The sequence below is a fragment of the Nerophis lumbriciformis genome, linkage group LG29, assembly GCF_033978685.3.
Source record: "Nerophis lumbriciformis linkage group LG29, RoL_Nlum_v2.1, whole genome shotgun sequence".
NCBI lineage: Eukaryota > Metazoa > Chordata > Actinopteri > Syngnathiformes > Syngnathidae > Nerophis > Nerophis lumbriciformis.
This window is the reverse complement of record NC_084576.2, coordinates 31,124,061-31,149,000: the sequence shown is the minus strand read 5'-3', so window position 1 is coordinate 31,149,000 and position 24,940 is coordinate 31,124,061. Positions and strand designations below refer to the sequence as shown.

The 24,940-nt window shown below is 40.1% G+C and overlaps 1 protein-coding gene across 11 annotated transcripts in view; it reads right to left on the bottom strand.

Annotated features, from left to right (window-relative positions):
* The window catches only part of syne1b (spectrin repeat containing, nuclear envelope 1b), a 469,384-nt gene that overhangs the window by 185,797 nt on the left and 258,647 nt on the right, over nucleotides 1-24,940 (bottom strand). For all 11 annotated transcript variants that reach the window (XM_072911924.1, XM_072911927.1, XM_061924513.1 and 8 more), the window contains 9 exons: nucleotides 22,934-23,116; nucleotides 22,736-22,873; nucleotides 18,630-18,815; nucleotides 16,429-16,551; nucleotides 16,180-16,362; nucleotides 12,094-12,237; nucleotides 4,492-4,662; nucleotides 4,289-4,408; nucleotides 4,071-4,184 (listed from right to left, as the gene is read on the bottom strand). In XM_072911924.1, coding sequence (XP_072768025.1) covers nucleotides 4,071-4,184; nucleotides 4,289-4,408; nucleotides 4,492-4,662; nucleotides 12,094-12,237; nucleotides 16,180-16,362; nucleotides 16,429-16,551; nucleotides 18,630-18,815; nucleotides 22,736-22,873; nucleotides 22,934-23,116 — 1,362 coding nt within the window. The remainder of the gene's footprint in view (nucleotides 1-4,070; nucleotides 4,185-4,288; nucleotides 4,409-4,491; nucleotides 4,663-12,093; nucleotides 12,238-16,179; nucleotides 16,363-16,428; nucleotides 16,552-18,629; nucleotides 18,816-22,735; nucleotides 22,874-22,933; nucleotides 23,117-24,940) is intronic.

Genomic DNA, 24,940 nt, shown 5'->3' with positions numbered 1-24,940 from the left:
GGAGTGATGACGTGGCGCGCTCGCACGGACTAAAAGTTGCATGGCAGAGTGCTGACCTGGTGTGTAACCAAAATAAAGCAGTGTCCAAACCAGACTCCCGGGCTTCCAAGAAGGTCTATTACGGTCAGGAGAACCCACAGGAGGGTAACCTCCACAAACATCTATGCAACATTTTGACTAAAGAACCACCATTACATGTTATGTAGACCACAAGGAAAATAATAATAATAATAATAATAATGCGCCTTATAATGAAGTGAATTTTGTGAATTATATTTATATAGCGCTTTTCTCTAGTGACTCAAAGCGCTTTTACATAGTGAAACCCAATATCTAAGTTACATTTAAACCAGCGTGGGTGGCACTGGGAGCAGGTGGGTAAAGTGTCTTGCCCAAGGACACGACGACAGTGACTAGGATGGCGGAAGCGGGGATCGAACCTGGAACCCTCAAGTTGCTGGCACGACCACTCTACCAACCGAGCTATAATCCGCTGCGCCTTTTATAATAATAATAATAATAGATTTTATTTGTAAAAAGCACTTTACATTGAGTAAACAACCTCAAAGTGCGACAGTGTATTAAAAAAAATAATAATAAAAAGATAATAAAAAATAAATACAAATAAAAACCTTGCCAACCCTCCCGGATTTTCCGGGAGACTCCCGAAATTCAGCGCCTCTCCCGAAAACCTTCCCGGGACAAATTATCTCCCGAAATTCAGGCGGACTCAGGTCCGCATTTCCCACAATATAAACGGTGTGCCTGCCCAATGACGTTATAACTGTAGAATGATCGAGGGCGAGTTCTTGGTTCCTTATGTGGGTTTATTGCTAGGCAGTTTTCATTAACGTCCTCCCAGCGCGGTAACAACACACAACAACAGCGGTCACGTTTTTGGTCTGCCGTAAACAGCAATGTTGTGACACTCTTAAACAGGACAATACTGCCATCTGGTGCATTTGATGAAAGCACTTTTGTGCGTGCCACACAGCAATGCATCGTCAGAGAGGGTGTTCAGCATGGTTAGAAAAATAGTGACAAGAGAATAGAACAAGGATGGACAATTCAACCCTTAACTCAACAAGTATATGTGTAAATAAATGAACACTGAAATTCAAGTATTTATTTTATATATATATATATATATATATATATATATATATATATATACACACAATAAAAGAAATATATATTTATAGCTAGAATTCACTGAAAGTCAAGTATTTCTTATATATATATATATATATATATATATATATGAAATACTTGACTTGGTGAATTCTAGCTGTAAATATACTCCTCCCCTCTTAGCCACGCCCCCAACCACGCCCCTCCCCCACCTCCCGAAATCGGAGGTCTCAAGGTTGGTAAGTATGAACTAGAACAGCCACATAGCTAAAACTAGTATGCATATTAGAGATGCGCGGATAGGCAATTATTTCATCCGCAACCGCATCAGAAAGTCGTCAACCCTCCGCCATCCACCCGACCTAACATTTGATCAGAACCGCACCCGCACCCGCCCGTTGTTATATATCTAATATAGACGATGCAAGGCATTAGTGAGGTTATAAAGCTTTTGCCTGTTAAAGAAAGGAGACTGATCCAATGCAGCACAGACATTCGCGTGCCACGCTGTCACGACCCAGACGCACACCAGTGCACAATCATATGGGAGCCGCGCTGAGCGCACCTCCAAGCGCGTCTCGCTGCCGGCGACGGCCGGGTATGGGCCCGACGCTCCAGCGCCATCCATTTTCAGGGCTAGTTGATTCGGCAGGTGGGTTGTTACACACTCCTTAGCGGGTTCCGACTTCCATGGCCACCGTCCTGCTGTCTATATCAACCAGGGTGAGCCCCACCCCTTTCGTGAGCGCAATGCGCGCGGAGTGACCCCTGTTACGCGCCCCCGGCAACAGGGGTGGCGGGCAGGTAAGCTGCGCGGGCGGAGTGACCCCTGTTACGAGCCCCCGGCCACGGGGGTGGCGGGCAGGTAAGCTGCTTACCTGCTGCGTGTGACGCCGGCCGCGGCGAAGGCGGACGAGGCGGGGTGTCGGTGCGGTGGGCGCGGTGGTGACCCTGGACGTGCGTCGGGCCCTTCTCGCGGATCGCCTCAGCTACGGCTCCCGGTGGGGCCCTCTCGGGGGAAGGGGCCTCGGTCCCGGACCCCGGCGAGGCGTCCCTTCTCCGCTCCGTAAAAGTGTCCATCGCTTTTTCTTTTTTTTCTTCTGTTGTGGCATATGCAGCAGGTGCCTGCTCGTTTTTCGTATGTGGGTAACAACATTTAACTATGTATATATATTTCCCAATTGGTTTAACTGCCACCCGCCTGAATCTATTTAAAATCTAATTTTTTTTTATTTCAACTGCCCGACCCGACCCGACCCGCGGATAAAATCAAAATTTTTTTTATTTCATCCGCCCGATCCGCGGATAATCCGCGGACTCCGCGGTTGTGCCCGCAAACCGCGCATCTCTAATGCATATATTTAAAAAAAAGGCTTTTTTTAAAAGAAGGGTTTTTAAGCCTTTTTTAAAAGCATCCACAGTCTGTGGTACCCTCAGGTGGTCAGGGAGAGCGTTCTACAAACTGGGAGCGGCGGAGCAGAAAGCCCGGTCTCCCACTATTCGTAGCTTTGTCCTCGGAGGTTGGAGGATGTTAGCCTGTCCGGAGTGGAGGTGTCGTGTGGAGGATTTGGGGGTGAGTAGTTCTTTGAGGTAGAAGGGGGCATTTCCATGGAGGCACTGGTGCGTTAGTAGCAGAGGTGGGTAGTAACGCGCTACATTTACTCCGTTACATCTACTTGAGTAACTTTTGGGATAAATTGTACTTCTAAGAGTAGTTTTAATGCAACATACTTTTACTTTTACTTGAGTATATTTATAGAGAAGGAACGCTACTTTTACTCCGCTACTTTTATCTACATTCAGCTCGCTACTCGCTACTAATTTTTATCGATCTGTTAATGCACGCTTTGTTTGTTTTGGTCTGTCAGACAGACCTTCATAGTGCCTGCCTTACTGGTGACGTTTCACTTCGTTCCACCAATCAGATGCAGTCACTGGTGACGTTGGACCAATCAAACAGAGCCAGGCGGTCACATGACCTGACTTAAACAAGTTGAAAAACTTATTCGGGTGTTACCATTTAGTGGTCAATTGTACGGAATATGTACTGTACTGTGCAATCTACTAATAAAAGTTCCAATCAATCAATCAAAAGTGTGAAGGAAAAAAGACCCTTTTTTATTTCAACCGTACATCCCGTCAAAAGCCTAAAGACTGATCGCACATGAGGACGTTCCTGTCTTCACAATAAAAGTGCCGCTCCATCGCGCCTGCGCTTTCAAAACAAGAGTCTCCGAAAGCCAGCGCAAACAAGCTAGCAAGCTAAGGAGTTTGACGCCAATATATTTCTTGTAAAGTGTATAAAAAACGAATATGGAAGCTGGACAAATAAGATGCCAAAAACCAACCACTTTCATGTGGTATTAGACAGAAAGGAGGATTTTTTTTTCTCCTCCATTTGAAAACGTGGACGTTATCATCACTACTGTCTGATTACAATCAATGCAAGTCATCAGAATCAGGTAATACACCAACTTATATTCTTGTCTTCATGAAAGAAAGGAATCTATATGTGTTAAACATGCATGTATATTCATTAAAACACCTTTAACATGTAAACAAAAACAGCAAAATAAATACATATAAATTATATACTGTATATATCAATGTATGTATATATATATATAGTGTGTATATATAGAGTGTGTATGTTACTCATCAGTTACTCAGTACTTGAGTAGTTTTTTCACAACATACTTTTTACTTTTACTCAAGTAAATATTTGGGTGACTACTCCTTACTTTTACTTGAGTAATAAATCTCTAAAGTAACAGTACTCTTACTTGAGTACAATTTCTGGCTACTCTACCCACCTCTGGTTAAGTAGGGAGACTTTGAATCCAATCCTCAAGCCTTTTGTATGAAAATAGACCTGACTAGACCCGCTCATCGGCAGTGCGCCTTACGGCTTGAGCTCGTAGCGTTGCAAGGGTACGTACCACGTTCTTTAACGTCTCCCAGGAGCGCTGCAGGTCATCCAAGTTGGCCACAGACTCAAAGGTGGGGTCGTACAACTCTTGGACTGGAGCTCTTTTTAGCGCACCGCTTCCAACCTGAGAAAATACACATGTTTGTTTTTTTAGACTGGTAATTGCAGCAAGCCTGGAGAAAAGGCGGGACTTAAATGCAGAGGCGGAAAAGGAGAGAGGACAGATACCTTGGCGGCCTCACTAAGAGCCAGCGGGGAAGGAGAGCGACACACAGGAGGGGAGAAGACCTCCTCCCCAGACTCCTCAGTGACAGGAGACAGGAGAGCGTGGCAGCGACCGGCGGTCATCTGACAACAACGTGCAAGGAAGGAATGAAGAGAGTATAGAGGCGGCGGCAGCCAAAGAAGTAGACGTCATTTAGAAAATATACCATCACAGCCTGGGCCGACGCCATCTTCTCCGCTTCCAGCTCGGGCAGACCCTCCACGTCGCTGACCGTCAGCAGCAAGGTGGCGTGCTTGGCCTTCACTGCCAACATCTTGCATTTGGAGTTGAGCGAAGCTATCTGCTCCTGGTAGCCTTTAATCTTCTGGGCCAGCTCCTGTTATTTCACAAAAGAGATTGTCAAAGTCCAACATTGATAATGTACGCCCCATACCTGCCAACTTTTGAAATCAGAAAAACCTAGTAGCCAGGGTCCAGGGGCCACAGGACAAAGTCCTGGTGGGGGGTTCACTTCGCCCCCCCGAAGCAAAATGATTATTAGCATTCCGACAGGTTAAAATGTTGCTAAAACCATCACTTTTCTATCAGTCACAGTGACTTTTCAGAACAAAAATATTACAGCAAAAATCATATGGGTTGATTGACATGTTTATTCTGTAAGCTAACTTCAATAGTTTGAAATTATTTTGACAGTGGACCAGCTCTATACTCTGGGCAGGGTCCTTGAGGGTGCATGGGAGTTTGCCCAACCAGTCTACATGTGCTTTGTGGACTTGGAGAAGGCATTCGACCGTGTACCCCGGGAAGTCCTGTGGGGAGTGCTCAGAGAGTATGGGGTAACGGACTGTCTTATTGTGGCAGTCCGCTCCCTGTATGATCAGTGTCAGAGCTTGGTCCGCATTGCCGGCAGTAAGTCGGACACGTTTCCAGTGAGGGTTGGACTCCGCCAAGGCTGCCCTTTGTCACCGATTCTGTTCATAACCTTTATGGACAGAATTTCTAGGCGCAGTCAGGGCGTTGAGGGGATCTGGTTTGGTGGCTGCAGGATTAGGTCACTGCTATTTGCAGATGATGTGGTCCTGATGGCTTCCTCCGGCCAATATCTTCAGCTCTCACTGGATCGGTTCGCAGCCGAGTGTGAAGCGACTGGGATGGGAATCAGCACCTCCAAGTCCGAGTCCATGGTTCTCTCCCGGAAAAGGGTGGAGTGCCATCTCCGGGTTGGGGAGGAGATCTTGCCCCAAGTGGAGGAGTTCAAGTACCTCGGAGTCTTGTTCACGAGTGGGGGAAGAGTGGATCGTGAGATCGACAGGCGGATCGGTGCGGCGTCTTCAGTAATGCGGACGCTGTATCGATCCGTTGTGGTGAAGAAGGAGCTGAGCCGGAAGGCAAAGCTCTCAATTTACCGGTCGATCTACGTCCCCATCCTCACCTATGGTCATGAGCTTTGGGTTATGACCGAAAGGACAAGATCACGGGTACAAGCGGCCGAAATGAGTTTCCTCCGCCGAGTGGCGGGGCTCTCCCTTAGAGATAGGGTGAGAAGCTCTGCCATTCGGGGGGAGCTCAAAGTAAAGCCGCTGCTCCTCCACATGGAGAGGAGCCAGATGAGGTGGTTCGGGCATCTGGTCAGGATGCCACCCGAACGCCTCCCTAGGAAGGTGTTTCGGGCACGTCCGACCGGTAGGAGGCCACGGGGAAGACCCAGGACACGCTGGGAAGACTATCTCTCCCGGCTGGCCTGGGAACGCCTCGGGATCCCCCGGGAGGAGCTGGACGAAGTGGCTGGGGAGAGGGAAGTCTGGGCTTCCCTGCTTAAGCTGCTGCCCCCGCGACCCGACCTCGGATAAGCGGAAGAAGATGGATGGATGGATGGATTTTGACAGTTAATGCCAGTTATCCTGTCAACCTTTCACAAGACTTCAATTTGTTAATTGAAAGTATAAACAGTATAAACACTTTTTACAGTAAACAAATGGTAAAACAGTACTAAACAATTCCATTCAAAAAAAAATTGGTGTCATTATTAACTTTCTGTCCAAGCTTGTATAATCGACTGCCTTGTTCAATTGTAAAAAATATTCTGTGCCTAAAATTCACATTTCTATCACAATTATCATACTGTAAACATGGTAAGCTAACTTCATTAAAATTAATAGTCCTGTCAATAGCATGGAATTACAATTCAAATGTCGTTTTTTTGTAAGCCTTTCAAAAGAATTCAAAATGTGAAAAATTAATGAAAATTAATTTAAGCCATCAGACACTTGAAAAGTGGCACACCACATCTCTAATGTAATCATTTTGTCATGTCTGTGTAATCATGTTTTTGTTTTAAGTCATGTTTTTGTTTAGTTATAGGAATCTTTGGTTTCTGGCTTTTCACTCCCTTGTCTTGTTTGCATGATTACCCATTAGTTTCACCTGTTCCACGTTTGGACTCATTGTGCACTCTTGATTGTCACCATAGCAACCCATTAGTTTTCACCTGTCACGTCACGCACCTGTTTCACGTCTTGAGTCACGCACCTGTTTTCGTTAATCATGTCTGTAGTATTTAAGTTCAGTGTTTTTCAGTTTGTTTTCTGACGACCTCCACACCACATTTATGCTCTGTCCATTCCTCTAAGATCCTGCTTCATGTCCCTTGTCAAAGTAAGTTTTGGTTCCATGTTTATAGTCTTTTTGTTTTTCATAGTTTGTTCTCCGCCACTGTGCGTGCTTTTCATTTGTATTTTTTGCTATAGTCTTTTGGTTTCATAGTTTATTCTCCGCCACTGTGCGCGCTTTTGTTTGATCCTTTTTTTTTGTATTTATAGTCTTTAAAAAAATCATGTACCGTCATTCCCTTTGTATTTATAGTCTTTAAAAAAATCATGTACCGTCATTCCCTTTGTATTTATAGTCTTTAAAAAAATCATGTACCGTCATTCCCGTCTCGCCCGTGCCAACTTTCCGTTGCATCCCGGAAAAGCAAACTCCCAAGATCAAGTCGTGACACATTTGAACTTTTCAACAGAAATAGCACTGCAAAAATATTAAGGACATACTTCTGTATTTTGGTAGTTATGCTGTCAACATTTAACAAGATTTCTTCAACTTGGACTTGAAAGCATAAATAGTATAAACACTTTTAACAGTATAACAGTACTAAACATTTCCAATAGATAACATTGGTGTCATTACCTTTTTGTGGCTAAAATCCAAATGTATTCTATCAGATTGATCATACTGCAAAAATGATATGGTAACTTTATGATAAGTTTACTTGAAGTGGCATAAAACACCGAAAGTGATTGTTCCTATAACCCCTTTGTTTCAAATGTTTGTTCCACTTGTGGCAGTCGGGCACCAGCATACCGTCTTTGACAACTTGAAGTGGCATAAAACACTGAAAGTGATTGTTCCTATAACCCCTTTGTTTTAAATGTTTTATGCCACTTCAAGTTGTCAAAGACGTGCTGTGAAATACAGCCGACAGGATTGCGCACCAAACACGAAGCAAGGCCAAAGCGCATGCATGGTGCAGGAGAACAAAGGACTTCTTTCATTTAAGGTTTGTGATAAACCATCAAACTCATTCGTTAAAAGGACTCTATAGTAATATAAAGTGAGTTTTTCTGGACATTATCATGCAAGAAAAGTTTATTTTTGGGACCGCGATCACCGCGTAATGATTTTTAAAGGTTGCATTACAAACATTTAACTGTCCCATGTGATCAGCCAGTGCGATTGGAAGTCCATGCTCAATTATTGCCTCCGTAAATAAAACTTCGGCATTTATCACATCCAAAGAATCTGTTTGGGCGACGAAAAACGTTGAAAGTTTTCCACTTGTATCGCTAGCAACGGCATTAAATGAAAACCATACTAATTACGGGAAAACCGGAGTAGTTGGCAGGTATGACGCCCTATGTACAGTATATCCATCCATCCATCCATTTTCTACCGCTTGTCCCGTTCGGGGTCGCGGGGGCTGGAGCCTATCTCAGCTGCGGAAGGCGGTGTACACCCTGGACAAGTCGCCACCTCATCACAGGGCCAACACAGATAGACAGACAACATTCACACTCACGGGACCATTTTAGTGTTGCCAATCAATTCATAATACAACTTTTTATTTTTATTTTATTTATTTATTTTGTAATGGGAATCAATTTTTAAAAATATGTTTTTGGGCCATCTCAATGGAGGAGCTTTTCCAACCTGTAACCTGTTTTGAAAAAGTTTAATCATAAATATAATTGCAAATAATCCATCCATCCATCCATCTTCTTCCGCTTATCCAAGGTCGGGTCGCGGGGGCAGCAGCCTAAGCAGGGAAGCCCAGACTTCCCTCTCCCCAGCCACTTCGTCCAGCTCCTCCCGGGGGATCCCGAGGCGTTCCCAGGCCAGCCGGGAGACATAGTCTTTCCAACGTGTCCTGTGTCTTCCTCGTGGCCTCCTACCGGTCGGACGTGCCCTAAACACCTCCCTAGGGAGGCGCTCGGGTGGCATCCTGACCAGATGCCCGAACCACCTCATCTGGCTCCTCTCGATGTGGAGGAGCAGCGGCTTTACTTTGAGCTCCCCCCGGATGACAGAGCTTCTCACCCTATCTCTAAGGGAGAGCCCCGCCACCCGGGGTAGGAAACTCATTTCGGCCGCTTGTACCCGTGATCTTGTCCTTTCGGTCATAACCCAAAGCTCATGACCATAGGTGAGGATGGGAACGTAGATCGACCGGTAAATTGAGAGCTTTGCCTTCCGGCTCAGCTCCTTCTTCACCACAACGGATCGATACAGCGTCCGCATTACTGAAGACGCCGCCTGTCGATCTCACCATCCACTCTTCCCTCACTCGTGAACAAGACTCCGAGGTACTTGAACTCCTCCACTTGGGGCAAGATCTCCTCCCCAACCCGGAGATGGCACTCCACCCTTTTCCGGGCGAGAACCATGGACTCGGACTTGGAGGTGCTGATTCCCATCCCAGTCGCTTCACACTCAGCTGCGAACCGATCCAGCGAGAGCTGAAGATCCTGGCCAGATGAAGCCATCAGGACCACATCATCTGCAAAAAGCAGAGACCTAATCCTGCAGCCACCAAACCGGAAAATATATAAATAATAATAATAATAATAATAAATAAATAAATACCGTATTTTTCGGACTATAAGTCGCAGTTTTTTTTCATAGTTTGGCCGGGCACCAGTGCAACTTATATATGTCTTTTTCCTTTCTTACTATGCATTTTCGGCAGGTGCGGCTTATACTCCGGTGCGACTTATACTCCGAAAAAATACGGTAAATAAAAAAGAAACGGTTCTGAATCGAATCGTCACCTCAAGAATCGGATCAAAATGTTAGGTGCCCGAAGATTCACACCCCTAAATTGTACCGTAAAAAACTAGCAATTTTATCGCAAAAAACAGTGATGCAGTAAAATAAATAGTAAGGAAAAAAAAAAAACACCTTCCATTTTATGGTAAAATTCTGCAACTACTACTGCAAATGCTACATAATTTTAAATGATCAGAGTGTACGTAAAAAAATATAAATACTGTAATAATGGAACGTGTAGGCAATTGTGTAATATTATAATAAGGCGACTCCTTATACATTTATTTTCAAATATTATGTGTGACTGCCATCTACTTATCATTAGACCATGTACCAAATTAAATTGGTCCGAAGTCCGTAAGCACAACCAGATTTAACAGATACATTAGGCCAGCGTTTCTCAAAGTGTGGGGCGCGCCCCACTGGTGGGGAATAGAGACATGACAGGTGGGGCGCGAGGAACGGGAGGGAATTTCACTTTAAATTTTTTTTTTAATTATTATATTCTTAGATTATTTTTTTTTACTATGCTTTCATTTTCTATACACACTGTAAATCACTTTGTGATTCTGTCTGTGAAATCCGCTATATAAATAAATGGAAATTACCGGTACTTATTTTTACTGTAGGCTTTATATTTCTCGGTGCGAGCGAAAGTTTGACAGACATAGCAACAGTAACTAATGGGGGCGGGGCTAAGCGGAACAAACTTTCGCGCGGATGGGTAGCAGGCTAATGTGTGGACCACAATTACACAAATATATACATTTGTGACTCGCACCTCAAAGGTCGTCGAGCCAGAGCCAGCGCCTGCAGAGAAACAAAAATGTGACGGGCACACACTGTGTCATTCACCGGGAAGCACTCGCGTCAAGGCAGCTCAGCCCCGAACTCAATGAGGTTTTAACAGATGTTGTGAGCGCGGTCAATTTGATCAAAACACGACCACTGAAAGCGCGACTGTTCTCTGCACTGTGTGAGGAAATGGGAGCTGATCATACAGCCGTGCTGTTTCACAGTGAAGCAAGGTGGCTCTCCCGGGGGAAAGTGCTGACACTTGCCCTGTCTTGCCAAATGCATAGCTCCTCCTTTTTTTTTTTGCAAAGATTGCAAAGTGGCACTTTTATTGTATTTATTATTGAACTTGATGCAAGTTATTTGATTTATTATTGAACTTGATGCAAGTTATAACACTTTTTTTGATTTATTATTGAACTTGATGCAAGTTATAACACTTTTGTTTTATTTATTATTGAACTTGATGCAAGTTATAACACTTTTTTTGATTTATTATTGAACTTGATGCAAGTTATTTGATTTATTATTGAACTTGATGCAAGTTATAACACTTTTTTTGATTTATTATTGAACGTGATGCAAGTTATAACACTTTTTGATTTATTATTGAACTTGATGCAAGTTATAACACTTTTTTTGATTTATTATTGAACTTGATGCAAGTTATAACACTTTTATTTGATTTATTATTGAACTTGATGCAAGTTATAACACTTTTTTTGATTTATTATTGAACGTGATGCAAGTCATAACACTTTTTTTGATTTATTATTGAACTTGATGCAAGTTATAACAGTTTTTTTGATTTATTATTGAACGTGATGCAAGTTATAACACTTTTTTTGATTTATTATTGAACTTGATGCAAGTTATAACACTTTTGTTTTATTTATTATTGAACTTGATGGAAGTTATTTTATTTATTATTGAACTTGATGCAAGTTATACCACAGCTGCACAGTTATTTTATTTATTATTGAACTTAATGTTATTTTATGTTATTGAGTTTGAATGTATACAACTTGATGTTCAATAAATTTGAAAATGTTAAAGCTTGGCATTAGCGCTCTGTTGGGGCGATGGGGGCAGGTGGGGCTTGAAAACTCCCCCTTGTCCAAAGTGGGGGATGACAAAAAAAGTTTGAGAACCACTGCATTAGGCACACAGGGTTAGAAGGCGTACAGTCAATTTTTGACCAAAGTTATGACAGATTCTATATGTGCTCAATAAAACTTCAACGCTTTAGTGTTGCTTTCTTACCGGTACTTGCTAGCGTCATTTATTGAACAAGCATCAACCTAGTCAGACGTACTGTGCTTCAATATACAGGTATTATTATGGTGTGTAAATAAAGACCTCAATATAGCACCTATTAGGAGACATTATCTGGTGATTTCTTGACAAGTATTATGCAAAACCAACTTTTCTTACCAGTTGGTACCTGTTCATGTGTATTTGGGATCTGCATAAGTCCTGAAAATATGCGTGTGCGTCTGCTTTTGCAGTCTGCTTCAATAAACTAGAAAGTTTCTGCAAACAATTTGATGGGCCTGCTGACTGTGCTGTAAACCTCTGGCTCAGGGTTGTTTGAAGCTAAAATGATGGCATAAAATGTTAGCATGCTAACGTTAGCTTGTTGTTTTTCAGCAGGCCCATAATGAAAGGATAAGTCATTTGCGTGGCTTACTTCATGGTGAAGGATCTGTGCCTGCAGCTCCTGGATGTTGCTGCTGGTGATGGGTTGGTCCTGGATGACACCATGGGCTTCCTCGATCAGCCCCTGCAGCTCTCGGACTTCCTGCTCGTACTGCTCATACTGCACCACCGCCTCCTGTGACACACCACCGCATTTAGCTCACCCTTTCTGACACTGCACCCCAAAGGTAAATCACAATTATGAGATTAAAAAATTATGAAATAAGAAAGTCAAAGTTATGAGATAAAAAAAATCATATATATATAAGATAAAAAGTCATAATTGTGAGATAAAAAAAGTCAAAATAATGAAATAAAAAGTCTAAATTATGAGATTTAAAAAGTCACAATTATGAAATAAAAGTCCAAATTATGAGATAGTCGAGTTATGAGATTAAAAGTCATAATTATGAGATAAAAAGTCATAATTATGAGATAAAGTCAACATTATGAGATTAAAAGTCATAATTATGAGATAAAAAGTCATAATTATGAGATAAAGTCAACATTATGAGATTAAAAGGTCATAATTATAAGATAAAAAGTCAAATTATGAGGTGAAAAGTCGTAATTAGGAAAGAAATTCATAATTGTTGGATAACAAGTCAAAATTAATGAGATAAAGTCAAAATTATGCGATAAAATGTCTAAATTATGCGATAAAAAGTCTAAATTATGAGACAGGAAAGTAAAAATTGTTGGATAAATCGGAAATTATGAAATCAGAAAGTCAAAATTATGGGATAAAAGTCATTACTATAGGATACAAATTAATAATAAAGAGATAAGAAAGTCAATATTATGAAATAAAAAGTCATAATTATGAGCTATATAGTCCAAATTGTGAGATAAAAACTCATAAATATTAGAAAATGAGAAGTCATAACTATGAGATAGGAAAGTTGAAATTACGAGATAGAAAGCCATAATTATGAGATAAAAAGTCATAATTATATGACAAAAAGCCAACATTTTGAGATAAAAAGTAATATTTATGAGATAAAAAGTCGAAATTATGAAATAAGAAAGTCAAAGTTATGAGATAAAAAGTCATAAATATGAGATAAAAAAATCATAATTATGAGATAAAAAAAATTAAATTAAAGAGATGAAGTCAAAGTTATGACATAAGTCTTTTTATTGAGATAAAAAGTCATAATTATGGGGTGAAAAGTTATAATAATAAGATAAGTCGAAATTATGAGAGAAGAAAAAGTCAAAATTATGAGATAAAAAGTCATAAATATGAGATAAAAAATCATAATTATGAGATAAAAAAATCAAAATTAAGAGATGAAGTCAAAGTTATGACATAAGTCATATTAATGAGATAAAAAGTCATAATTATGAGATGAAAAGTTATAATTATAAGCTAAAAAGTCGAAATTATGAGAGAAGAAAAAGTCAAAATTATAAGATAAAAAGTCATAAATATGAGATAAAAAAGTCAATTATGAGATTAAAAAGTCAAAATTATGAGATAAAAAGTCAATTATGAGATAAAAAGTCAAAATGATGAGATAAAAAGTCAAAATTATGAGATAAATCATAACTATGAGCTAAAAAGTCTGAATTATGAAATAAGACTGTCAAAGTTATGAGATAAAAAGTCATAATTATCAGATAAAAAGTCATAATCATGAGATAAAAAGTCATAATTATGAGATGAAAAGTTATAATTATAAGATAAAAAAAAAATCGAAATTATGAGACAAGAACGTCCAAATTAAGAAAAAAAGTCAAAATTATGAGATAAAAAGTCAAAATTATGAGATAATAGTCAAAATTATGAAATAAAACTTTTAAAGTTATGCGATAAAAAGTCATAAATATGACACAAAAAAGTCAATTATGAGATAAAAAGACGAAATTATGAGCTAAAATCCAAATTATGAGATAAAATGTCGAAATCATGAGATAAAAAGTCAAAATTGTGAATAAATCATAACTATGAGCTAAAAAGTCTGAATTATGAAATAAGACTGTCAAAGTTATGAGATAAAAAGTCATAATTATCAGATAAAAAGTTATAATTATAAGGTAAAAAAAAAAATCAAAATTATGAGAGAAAAAAGTCGAAATTAAGAAAGTAAGTCAAAATTATGAGACAAAAAGTCGAAATTATGAGATAAAAAGTCATAATTTTATGACAAAAAGCCAAAATTGAGATACAAAGTAATACTTATGAGATAAAAAGTCGAAATTACGAAATAAGAAAGTCAAAGTTATGAGATAAAAAATCATAATTATGAGATAAAAAAATTTAAATTAAAGAGATGAAGTCAAAGTTATGACATAAATCATATTAATGAGATAAAAAGTCATAATTATGAGGTGAAAAGTTATAATTATAAGCTAAAAAGTCGAAATTATGAGAGAAGAAAAAGTCCAAATTATGAGACAGTAAAGTAGAAATTATTAGATAATCGAAATGATGTAATCAGAAAGTCAAAATTATGGGATAAAAGTCATTACTATGAGATAAAAATTCATAACAAAGAGATAAGAAAGTCAATATTATGAAATAAAAAGTCATAATTATGAGCTATAAAGTCGAAATTATGAGATAAAAAGTCATAATTAGGAAAAAAGTCATAATTATGAGATGAAAAGTCATAACTATGAGATAGGAAAGTTGAAATTACAAGATAGAAAGTCATAATTATGAGATAAAAAGTAAATTATAAGATAAAAAATTGAAATTATGAAATAAGAAAGTCGAAATTATGAGATAAAAAGTCATAATTATATGACAAAAAGCCAAAATTTTGAGATAAAAAGTAATATTTATGAGATAAAATGTCGAAATTATGAAATAAGAAAGTCAAAGTTATGAGATTAAAAGTCATAAATATGAGATAAAAAGTCATAATTATGAGATAAAAAATCTAAATTAAGAGATAAAGTCAAAGTTATGACATAAGTCATAATAATGAGATAAAAAGTCATAATTATGAGGTGAAAAGTTATAACTATAAGATAAAAAGTCGAAATTATGAGAAAAGAACGTCGAACTTAAGAAAAAAAGTCAAAGTTATGAGATAAAAAGTCAAAATTATGAGATAAATCATAACTATGAGCTAAAAAGTCCGAATTATGAAATAAGACTGTCAAAGTTATGAGATAAAAAGTCATAATTATCAGATAAAAAGTCATAATTATCAGATAAAAAGTTACAATTATAAGATAAAAAATCTAAATTATGAGAGAAGAAAGTCGAAATTAAGAAAATAAGTCAAAATTATGAGACAAAAAGTCAAAATTATGAGACAAAAAGTCATAATTATGAGGTGAAAAGTTATAACTATAAGATAAAAAGTCGAAATTATGAGAAAAGAACGTCGAAATTAAGAAAAAAAGTCAAAATTATGAGATAAAAAGTAAAAATTATGAGATAAATCATAACTATGAGATAAAAAGTCGAAATTATGAAATAAGACTGTCAAAGTTATGAGATAAAAAAGTCATTAATATGAGATAAAAAAGTCATTTATGAGATAAAAAGTCAAAATTATGAGATAAAAAGACAAAATTATGAAATAAGACTGTCAAAGTTATGAGATAAAAAGTAAAAATTATGAGATAAATCATAACTATGAGATAAAAAGTCGAAATTATGAAATAAGACTGTCAAAGTTATGAGATAAAAAAGTCATTAATATGAGATAAAAAAGTCATTTATGAGATAAAAAGTCAAAATTATGAGATAAAAAGACAAAATTATGAAATAAGACTGTCAAAGTTATGAGATAAAAAGTCAAAATTATGAGATAAATCATAACTATGAGCTAAAAAGTCCGAATTATGAAATAAGACTGTCAAAGTTATGAGATAAAAAGTCATAATTATCAGATAAAAAGTTACAATTATAAGATAAAAAATCTAAATTATGAGAGAAGAAAGTCGAAATTAAGAAAATAAGTCAAAATTATGAGACAAAAAGTCAAAATGATGAGACAAAAAGTCGAATTTATAAGATAAAAAGTCGACATTATGAGATAAAAAGTTGAAATGATGAGATAAGAAAGTCCAATTGAGGTGATTAGATGGGACATCATTGGGGTGTTTGATGGTGTACCTGCAGGATGTTGCACTGCTGGATGGCCACGTGCTGCAAGTGACTGGCCTCCTGCTGCAGACGCACAGCTGTGTGACAAATGGCCAGGCTGGGCATGACTTCCTCCGGGACCTGCAAAGCACTCTGACACACCTGCACCGTCTGCACCTGCTGCTTGAAAGTCTCCATGTCGGCCAACAGACGCTGTCCCAAACAGAGAGGCTCTTCATCTCTGAAACTCAAGGCCATGCTGGATCTTCTGCTGGTTACCTGTCTCTGGACCAGCTGCTCTTTAAGACTCTGGCGTGCCAGCTCTGGTGACGTTAGCGTGGCTTGGACCTGCTCTAAAGCCACATGCAGGGCCTGGACTTCACACTCCAGGGCTTCCATACTCTGAACACATAAACAATTCCTAATGTATTAGTACAAGTTAGTACAGTTACTCTATTCTCCGGACTATAAGGCGCACTTCAAATCCTTTCATTCTCTCAAAACTCGACAGTGCACCTAATGTACGGAATCATTTTGGTTGTGCTTACCGACCTTGAAGCTATTTTATTTGGTAGATGGTGAAATGACAAGTGTGACCAGTAGATGGCAGTCACACATAAGAGATATGTGTAGACTGCAATATGATGGCAGTCACACATAAGAGATAAGTGTAGACTGCAATATGATGGCAGTCACACATAAGATATTGGTGGAGACTGCAATATGATGGCAGTCACACATAAGCAACATGTGTCGACTGCAATATGATGGCAGTCACACATAAGAGATATGTGTAGACTGCAATATGATGGCAGTCAGACATAAGAGATAGGTGGAGACTGCAATATGATGACAGTCAGACATAAGACATAGGTGGAGACTGCAATATGATGGCAGTCACACATAAGAGACAAGTGTCGACTGCAATATGATGGTAGTCACACATAAGAGACATGTGTCGACTGCAATATGATGGCAGTCACACATAAGAGATAAGTGTAGACTGCAATATGATGGCAGTCACACATAAGAGATATGTGTAGACTGCAATATGATGGCAGTCACACATAAGAGACATGTGTCGAGGAGTCGATTTGATGGAAGTCACACATAGGAGACATGTGTAGACTGCAATATGATGGCAGTCAAACATAAGAGATAAGTGAAGACTGCAATATGATGGCAGTCACACATAAGAGACATGTGTCGACTGCAATATGATGGCAGTCACACATAAGAGATAAGTGCAGACTGCAATATGATGGCAGTCACACATAAGAGATAAGTGTAGACTGCAATATGATGGCAGTCACACATAAGAGATATGTGTGGACTGCAATATGATGGCAGTCACACATAAGAGATACGTGTAGACTGCAATATGAAGGCAATCACACATAAGAGATACGTGTAGACTGCAATATGATGGCAGTCACACATAAGAGATAGGTGTAGACTGCAATATGATGGCAGTCACACATAAGAGACATGTGTCGACTGCAAAATGACACCAGTAAACAACACGAAAATGTTATATGTACCATTGAAAATATAGAACATTACACACGGCGCTCAAAAATCTATGAAAATGTTTTAGTAGGACTTTGGTAAGCTATGAAGCCACACCGCTTGATGGATTGTACTGTGCTTCAACATAGGAGTATTATTATGGTGTGTGTAAAAGGTAAGCCATATTATCTGGCGTTTTGTTTCGCAATATTATGCAAAAGCAACGTTTCTTACCTTCTGGTACCTGCTGGTCTGTATTTGGGATCTGCATAAGTCCTGAAAATTTGCGCGAGTCCGCCTTTGTAGTCACCGAAATGGATACGCTTCTTCTTTTCCTCTATCTTCTTGTTATGTGACATTCATCCTCCGCTGTTGCCATTTCTAATATAAAGTAGTGTAAAGTTCTTACTTATATCTGTCAGTAAACTCGCCATGAAAGCACTAAAACATACCGGTGTAGTGAGTTGACATTATTCACCCAAGGAACTTTAGTTATTAGAGAGTTCCGGTCTAGAGAGCCACGGATGAGGAGATGCTGCTCCGTTATTGATTGAAGTGAAGTGTGAATGTCATTCAAACAGTTAGCTCCGTCTTTTGACACTTCTTCCACTCCCGTCCTTGCACGCTACACCGCTACAACAAAGATGACGGGGAGAAGACGCTGTCGAAGGTGAGCCACGTAAATAAGACCCGCCCACAAAACGGCGCATCTTGAAACAACTGTCAGAAAGCGACTTGAAGATGATTTGTAAAACATCATCTATGCAACATTTTGACCAAAGAACCACCATCACATGTTATGTAGACCACAAGGAAGTCTTTTAAAATCAGAAAAAAATAATAATATGACCCCTTTAATGTGCCTTATAATCCGGTGGGCCTTTTGTATGAAAATAGACCTGACTAGATCCGCTCATCGGCAGTGCGCCTTATAATCCGGTGCCAGAAAATACGGTATATAGACTTTTTACCCTCTCTGCATCCTCCAAGCTCTGCAGCCGTGTGTGGATGCATTGCTGGAGCTCCTCCGTGTGTCTGCTGAGCTCGCACACCTGCTGGCTCATCGACTCCACCTGCAGGACTTCCGACAGAAGCTCCACTTTCTCCGCCATGGATTCCAGGTCTCCATGGAGCTCGCGGGACTCTCGAAGGACAGCCTGCATGGAGGATGAAGGCAAGAGCATCATTGCAGGAAGAGAGCACTAACCATCCATCCATCCATCCATCCATCTTCTTCCGCTTATCCGAGGTCGGGTCGCGGGGGCAGCAGCCTAAGCAGGGAAGCCCAGACTTCCCTCTCCCCAGCCACTTCGTCCAGCTCCTCCCGGGGGATCCCGAGGCGTTCCCAGGCCAGCCGGGAGACATAGTCTTCCCAACGTGTCCTGGGTCTTCCCCGCGGCCTCCTACCGGTCGGACGTGCCCTTAACACCTCCCTAGGGAGGCGATTGGGTGGCATCCTGACCAGATGCCCGAACCACCTCATCTGGCTCCTCTCCATGTGGAGGAGCAGCGACTTTACTTTGAGCTCCCCCCGGATGGCAGAGCTTCTCACCCTATCTCTAAGGGAGAGCCCCGCCACTCGGTGGAGGAAACTCATTTCGGCCGCTTGTACCCGTGATCTTGTCCTTTCGGTCATAACCCAAAGCTCATGACCATAGGTGAGGATGGGAACGTAGAGCGACCGGTAAATTGAGAGCTTTGCCTTCCGGCTCAGCTCCTTCTTCACCACAACGGATCGATACAGCGTCCGCATTACTGAAGACGCCGCACCGATCCGCCTGTCGATCTCACGATCCACTCTTCCCTCACTCGTGAACAAGACTCCGAGGTACTTGAACTCCTCCACTTGGGGCAAGATCTCCTCCCCAACCCGGAGATGGCACTCCACCCTTTTCCGGGCGAGAACCATGGACTCGGACTTGGAGGTGCTGATTCTCATCCCAGTCACTTCACACTCGGCTGCGAACCGATCCAGTGAGAGCTGAAGATCCTGGCCAGATGAAGCCATCAGGACCACATCATCTGCAAAAAGCAGAGACCTAATCCTGCAGCCACCAAACCAGATCCCCTCAACGCCTTGACTGCGCCTAGAAATTCTGTCCATAAAAGTTATGAACAGAATCGGTGACAAAGGGCAGCCTTGGCGGAGTCCAACCCTCACTGGAAAAGTGTCCGACTTACTGCCGGCAATGCGGACCAAGCTCTGGCACTGATCATACAGGGAGCGGACCGCCAAAATCAGACAGTCCGTTACCCCATACTCTCTGAGCACTCCCCACAGGACTTCCCGAGGGACACGGTCGAATGCCTTCTCCAAGTCCACAAAACACATGTAGACTGATTGGGCAAACTCCCATGCACCCTCAAGGACCCTGCCGAGAGTATAGAGCTGGTCCACAGTTCCACGACCAGGACGAAAACCACACTGTTCCTCCTGAATCCGAGGTTCGACTATCCGGCGTAGCCTCCTCTCCAGTACACCTGAATAGACCTTACCGGGAAGGCTGAGGAGTGTGATCCCACGATAGTTAGAACACACCCTCCGGTTCCCCTTCTTAAAGAGAGGAACCACCACCCCGGTCTGCCAATCCAGAGGTACCGCCCCCGATGTCCACGCGATGCTGCACTAACCAATATAATAGTATAATTGCCTCATGATAGAATTCCACAATTGGCTATGCTTTGAAATCTCAAGTTGAGGTGACAAGCAGATATTTAGTTGTTTTAAAAAAAAAAATCAGATTCGTGGTGTGAAGATTGGATTTAGAGTCAATTCTCAAACCAACACGATTCTCGTAATATATTATTTGGTTTATAAATTACAATAAAACATTTTTAAAAACAGTTTACAGGTTTCAAAAGCTCCTCTTGGCAGCTGACGTACGACTTAGAAAAAAAAGCAATAATTATGCCTATTAAGTAAACATATATTTTTTTAAACATTTTTAAAATGTTATTTACAAAAAATGCAGAACGTTAATCAATATAAAAAAGAAACTAAAGCAACGCCAAACCAATTCCAGCTTTACAATACTTAGAAAAGACATTTACAAATCAAATAAAAAGACTTTACAAATACAAGACTAATTAAAATACAATACTAAAAAAAGGGAAACCGGAAAATAACAATATTAATATCAATATTAAAAAATGTATATAAAAAAAAAAGAAAATGTTTGTTTGTCTCAAAATTTATGAACCAAATTTGAATGTGAATAAATAAAAACTGTGATTTGGATGTTAATGAATATTCTTGAGCACCCAAATTAGATTTTATTAAGGATTAGATCAAACGTGTTTTCATTGGCCACATGGCAGTTATTGCTGCCCTCAGAGGGCCACTTGTAACAGTGAATTTATATTATTTTAAAACGTGTACACCAGTGGTTCTCAAACTTTTTTTGTCATCCCCCACTTTGGACAAGGGGGAGTTTTCAAGCCCCACCTGCCCCCATCGCCCCAACAGAGCGCTAATGCCAAGCTTTAACATTTTCAAATTTATTGAACATCAAGTTGTATACATTCGAACTCAATAACATAAAATAACATTAAGTTCAATAATAAATAAAATAACTGTGCAGCTGTGGTATAACTTGCATCAAGTTCAATAATAAATAAAATAACTTCCATCAAGTTCAATAATAAATAAAACAAAAGTGTTATAACTTGCATCAAGTTCAATAATAAATCAAATAAAAGTGTTATAACTTGCATCAAGTTCAATAATAAATCAAATAACTTGCATCAAGTTCAATAATAAATCAAAAAAAGTGTTATAACTTGCATCAAGTTCAATAATAAATAAAACAAAAGTGTTATAACTTGCATCAAGTTCAATAATAAATCAAAAAAAGTGTTATAACTTGCATCAAGTTCAATAATAAATCAAAAAAAGTGTTATAACTTGCATTAAGTTCAATAATAAATCAAATAACTTGCATCAAGTTCAATAATAAATACAATAAAAGTGCCACTTTGCAATCTTTGCAAAACAAAAGGAGGAGCTATGCATTTGGCAAGACAGGGCAAGTGACAGCACTTTCCCCCGGGAGAGCCACCTTGCTTCACTGTGAAACAGCACGGCTGTATGATCAGCTCCCATTTCCTCACACAGTGCAGAGAACAGTCGCGCTTTCAGTGGTCGTGTTTTGATCAAATTTACCGCGCTCACAACATCTGTTAAAACCTCATTGAGTTCGGGGCTGAGCTGCCTTGACGCGAGTGCTTCCCGGTGAATGACACAGTGTGTGCCCGTCACATTTTTGTTTCTCTGCAGGCGCTGGCTCTGGCTCGACGACCTTTGAGGTGCGAGTCACAAATGCATATATTTGTGTAATTGTGATCCACACATTAGCCTGCTACCCATCCGCGCGAAAGTTTGCTCCGCTTAACCCGCCCCCATTAGTTACTGTTGCTATGTCTGTCAAACTTTCGCTCGCACCGAGAAATATAAAGCCTACAGTAAAAATAAGTACCGGTAATTTCCATTTATTTATATAGCGGATTTCACAGACAGAATCACAAAGTGATTTACAGTGTGTATAGAAAATGAAAGCATAGTAAAAAAAAATAATCTAAGAATATAATAATTAAAAAAAATTTTTTTAAGTGAAATTTCCTCCCGTTCCTCGCGCCCCACCTGTCATGTCTCTATTCCCCACCAGTGGGGGGCGCCCCACACTTTGAGAAACGCTGGTGTACACAATTGCCTATACATTTGATTATTTGATTTTTTTAATGTACGAATGGATGGATAACTTGCCTTGAAATATTAACAAATATGTATTTATTTTTAACACATAAAAATGTTTATTCTTACTTGTTGCAAAAATATGCACTTTCAAGATAAAATACTATATTGTTGCACTTTATTTCCTGGGTCTTGAGTTTGACACCTGTGCTTTAGCGTGGCCAAATTGTCACAAAAACGACTTACAAGCACATATCTGTACATTCTGAGCAAGAATGGGCCAAAAACTATGAGGGAAGAACTTTGCAACCAAACATCTAATGGTCCTCTAAGTCATTTGTCTAACGATTATAAGATGTGAGGCTTCTACAGGACTTTGCAACCCACCAGGCACACCCGTATCTGCTCCTGCAGGTGAAGTGAGGAGTTCCAGATGATGTTTGCCCTCACCAGGCTCTTGGCTTTCTCTGACCACCTCACAATGAAGTCCAGCATCTCGTGATATTCATCTAAATAGCAAACAGCCTGCAGAGCCAAGAACACAGTGAAACATATTGAGGACGCCATACTTAGTATGAAAAATACCTTTTTGAGCCAGTTGTTGCGGTAGTCCGCTAGCCGAGTGGTGTGGTGGTGCATCTCTGACAACTTGCTGATGGCGTCGCCAAGCTGCTTGGCCAGCAGAGGGTTCCGACGACCAAACTCCTGCACGGCAGCATCCAGCTCAGCCAGTGTACGGCCGCAGATGTCCAAGTCTTCTGCCAGACTCTGCATTAAAAACACAGCATGTTTGGAGGAAATACAAACTGGACAACACCTGGCAATTGGTGTCAAACTCGTTTAAATTACGGCTTCTAGAGATGCGCGGTTTGCGGACACAACCGCGGAGTCCGCGGATTATCCGCGGGTCGGGCGGTTGAAATAAAAATAAAAAATTAGATTTTATCCGCGGGTCGGGTCGGGCGGTTGAAATTAAAAAAAATTTGATTTTAAATAGATTCAGGCGGGTGGCAGTTAAACCAATTGGGAAATATACAGGTAAAAGCCAGTAAATTAGAATATTTTGGAAAACTTGATTTATTTCAGTAATTGCATTCAAAAGGTGTAACTTGTACATTATATTTATTCATTGCACACAGACTGATGCATTCAAATGTTTATTTCATTTAATTTTGATGATTTGAAGTGGCAACAAATGAAAATCCAAAATTCCGTGTGTCACAAAATTAGAATATTACTTAAGGCTAATACAAAAAAGGGATTTTTAGAAATGTTGGCCAACTGAAAAGTATGAAAATGAAAAATATGAGCATGTACAATACTCAATACTTGGTTGGAGCTCCTTTTGCCTCAATTACTGCGTTAATGCGGCGTGGCATGGAGTCGATGAGTTTCTGGCACTGCTCAGGTGTTATGAGAGCCCAGGTTGCTCTGATAGTGGCCTTCAACTCTTCTGCGTTTTTGGGTCTGGCATTCTGCATCTTCCTTTTCACAATACCCCACAGATTTTCTATGGGGCTAAGGTCAGGGGAGTTGGCGGGCCAATTTAGAACAGAAATACCATGGTCCGTAAACCAGGCACGGGTAGATTTTGCGCTGTGTGCAGGCGCCAAGTCCTGTTGGAACTTGAAATCTCCATCTCCATAGAGCAGGTCAGCAGCAGGAAGCATGAAGTGCTCTAAAACTTGCTGGTAGACGGCTGCGTTGACCCTGGATCTCAGGAAACAGAGTGGACCGACACCAGCAGATGACATGGCACCCCAAACCATCACCCAACCATGCACATTTTGCATTTCCTTTGGAAATCGAGGTCCCAGAGTCTGGAGGAAGACAGGAGAGGCACAGGATCCACGTTGCCTGAAGTCTAGTGTAAAGTTTCCACCATCAGTGATGGTTTGGGGTGCCATGTCATCTGCTGGTGTCGGTCCACTCTGTTAAATCTACCCGTGCCTGGTTTACGGACCATGGTATTTCTGTTCTAAATTGGCCCGCCAACTCCCCTGACCTTAGCCCCATAGAAAATCTGTGGGGTATTGTGAAAAGGAAGATGCAGAATGCCAGACCCAAAAACGCAGAAGAGTTGAAGGCCACTATCAGAGCAACCTGGGCTCTCATAACAACCTGAGCAGTGCCAGAAACTCATCGACTCCATGCCACGCCGCATTAACGCAGTAATTGAGGCAAAAGGAGCTCCAACCAAGTATTGAGTATTGTACATGCTCATATTTTTCATTTTCATACTTTTCAGTTGGCCAACATTTCTAAAAATCCCTTTTTTGTATTAGCCTTAAGTAATATTCTAATTTTGTGACACACGGAATTTTGGATTTTCATTTGTTGCCACTTCAAATCATCAAAATTAAATGAAATAAACATTTGAATGCATCAGTCTGTGTGCAATGAATAAATATAATGTACAAGTTACACCTTTTGAATGCAATTACTGAAATAAATCAAGTTTTTCAAAATATTCTAATTTACTGGCTTTTACCTGTATAGACATAGTTAAATGTTGTTACCCACATACGAAAAACGAGCAGGCACCTGCAGCATATGCCACAACAGAAGAAGAAAAAAAAAAGAGATGGCAAC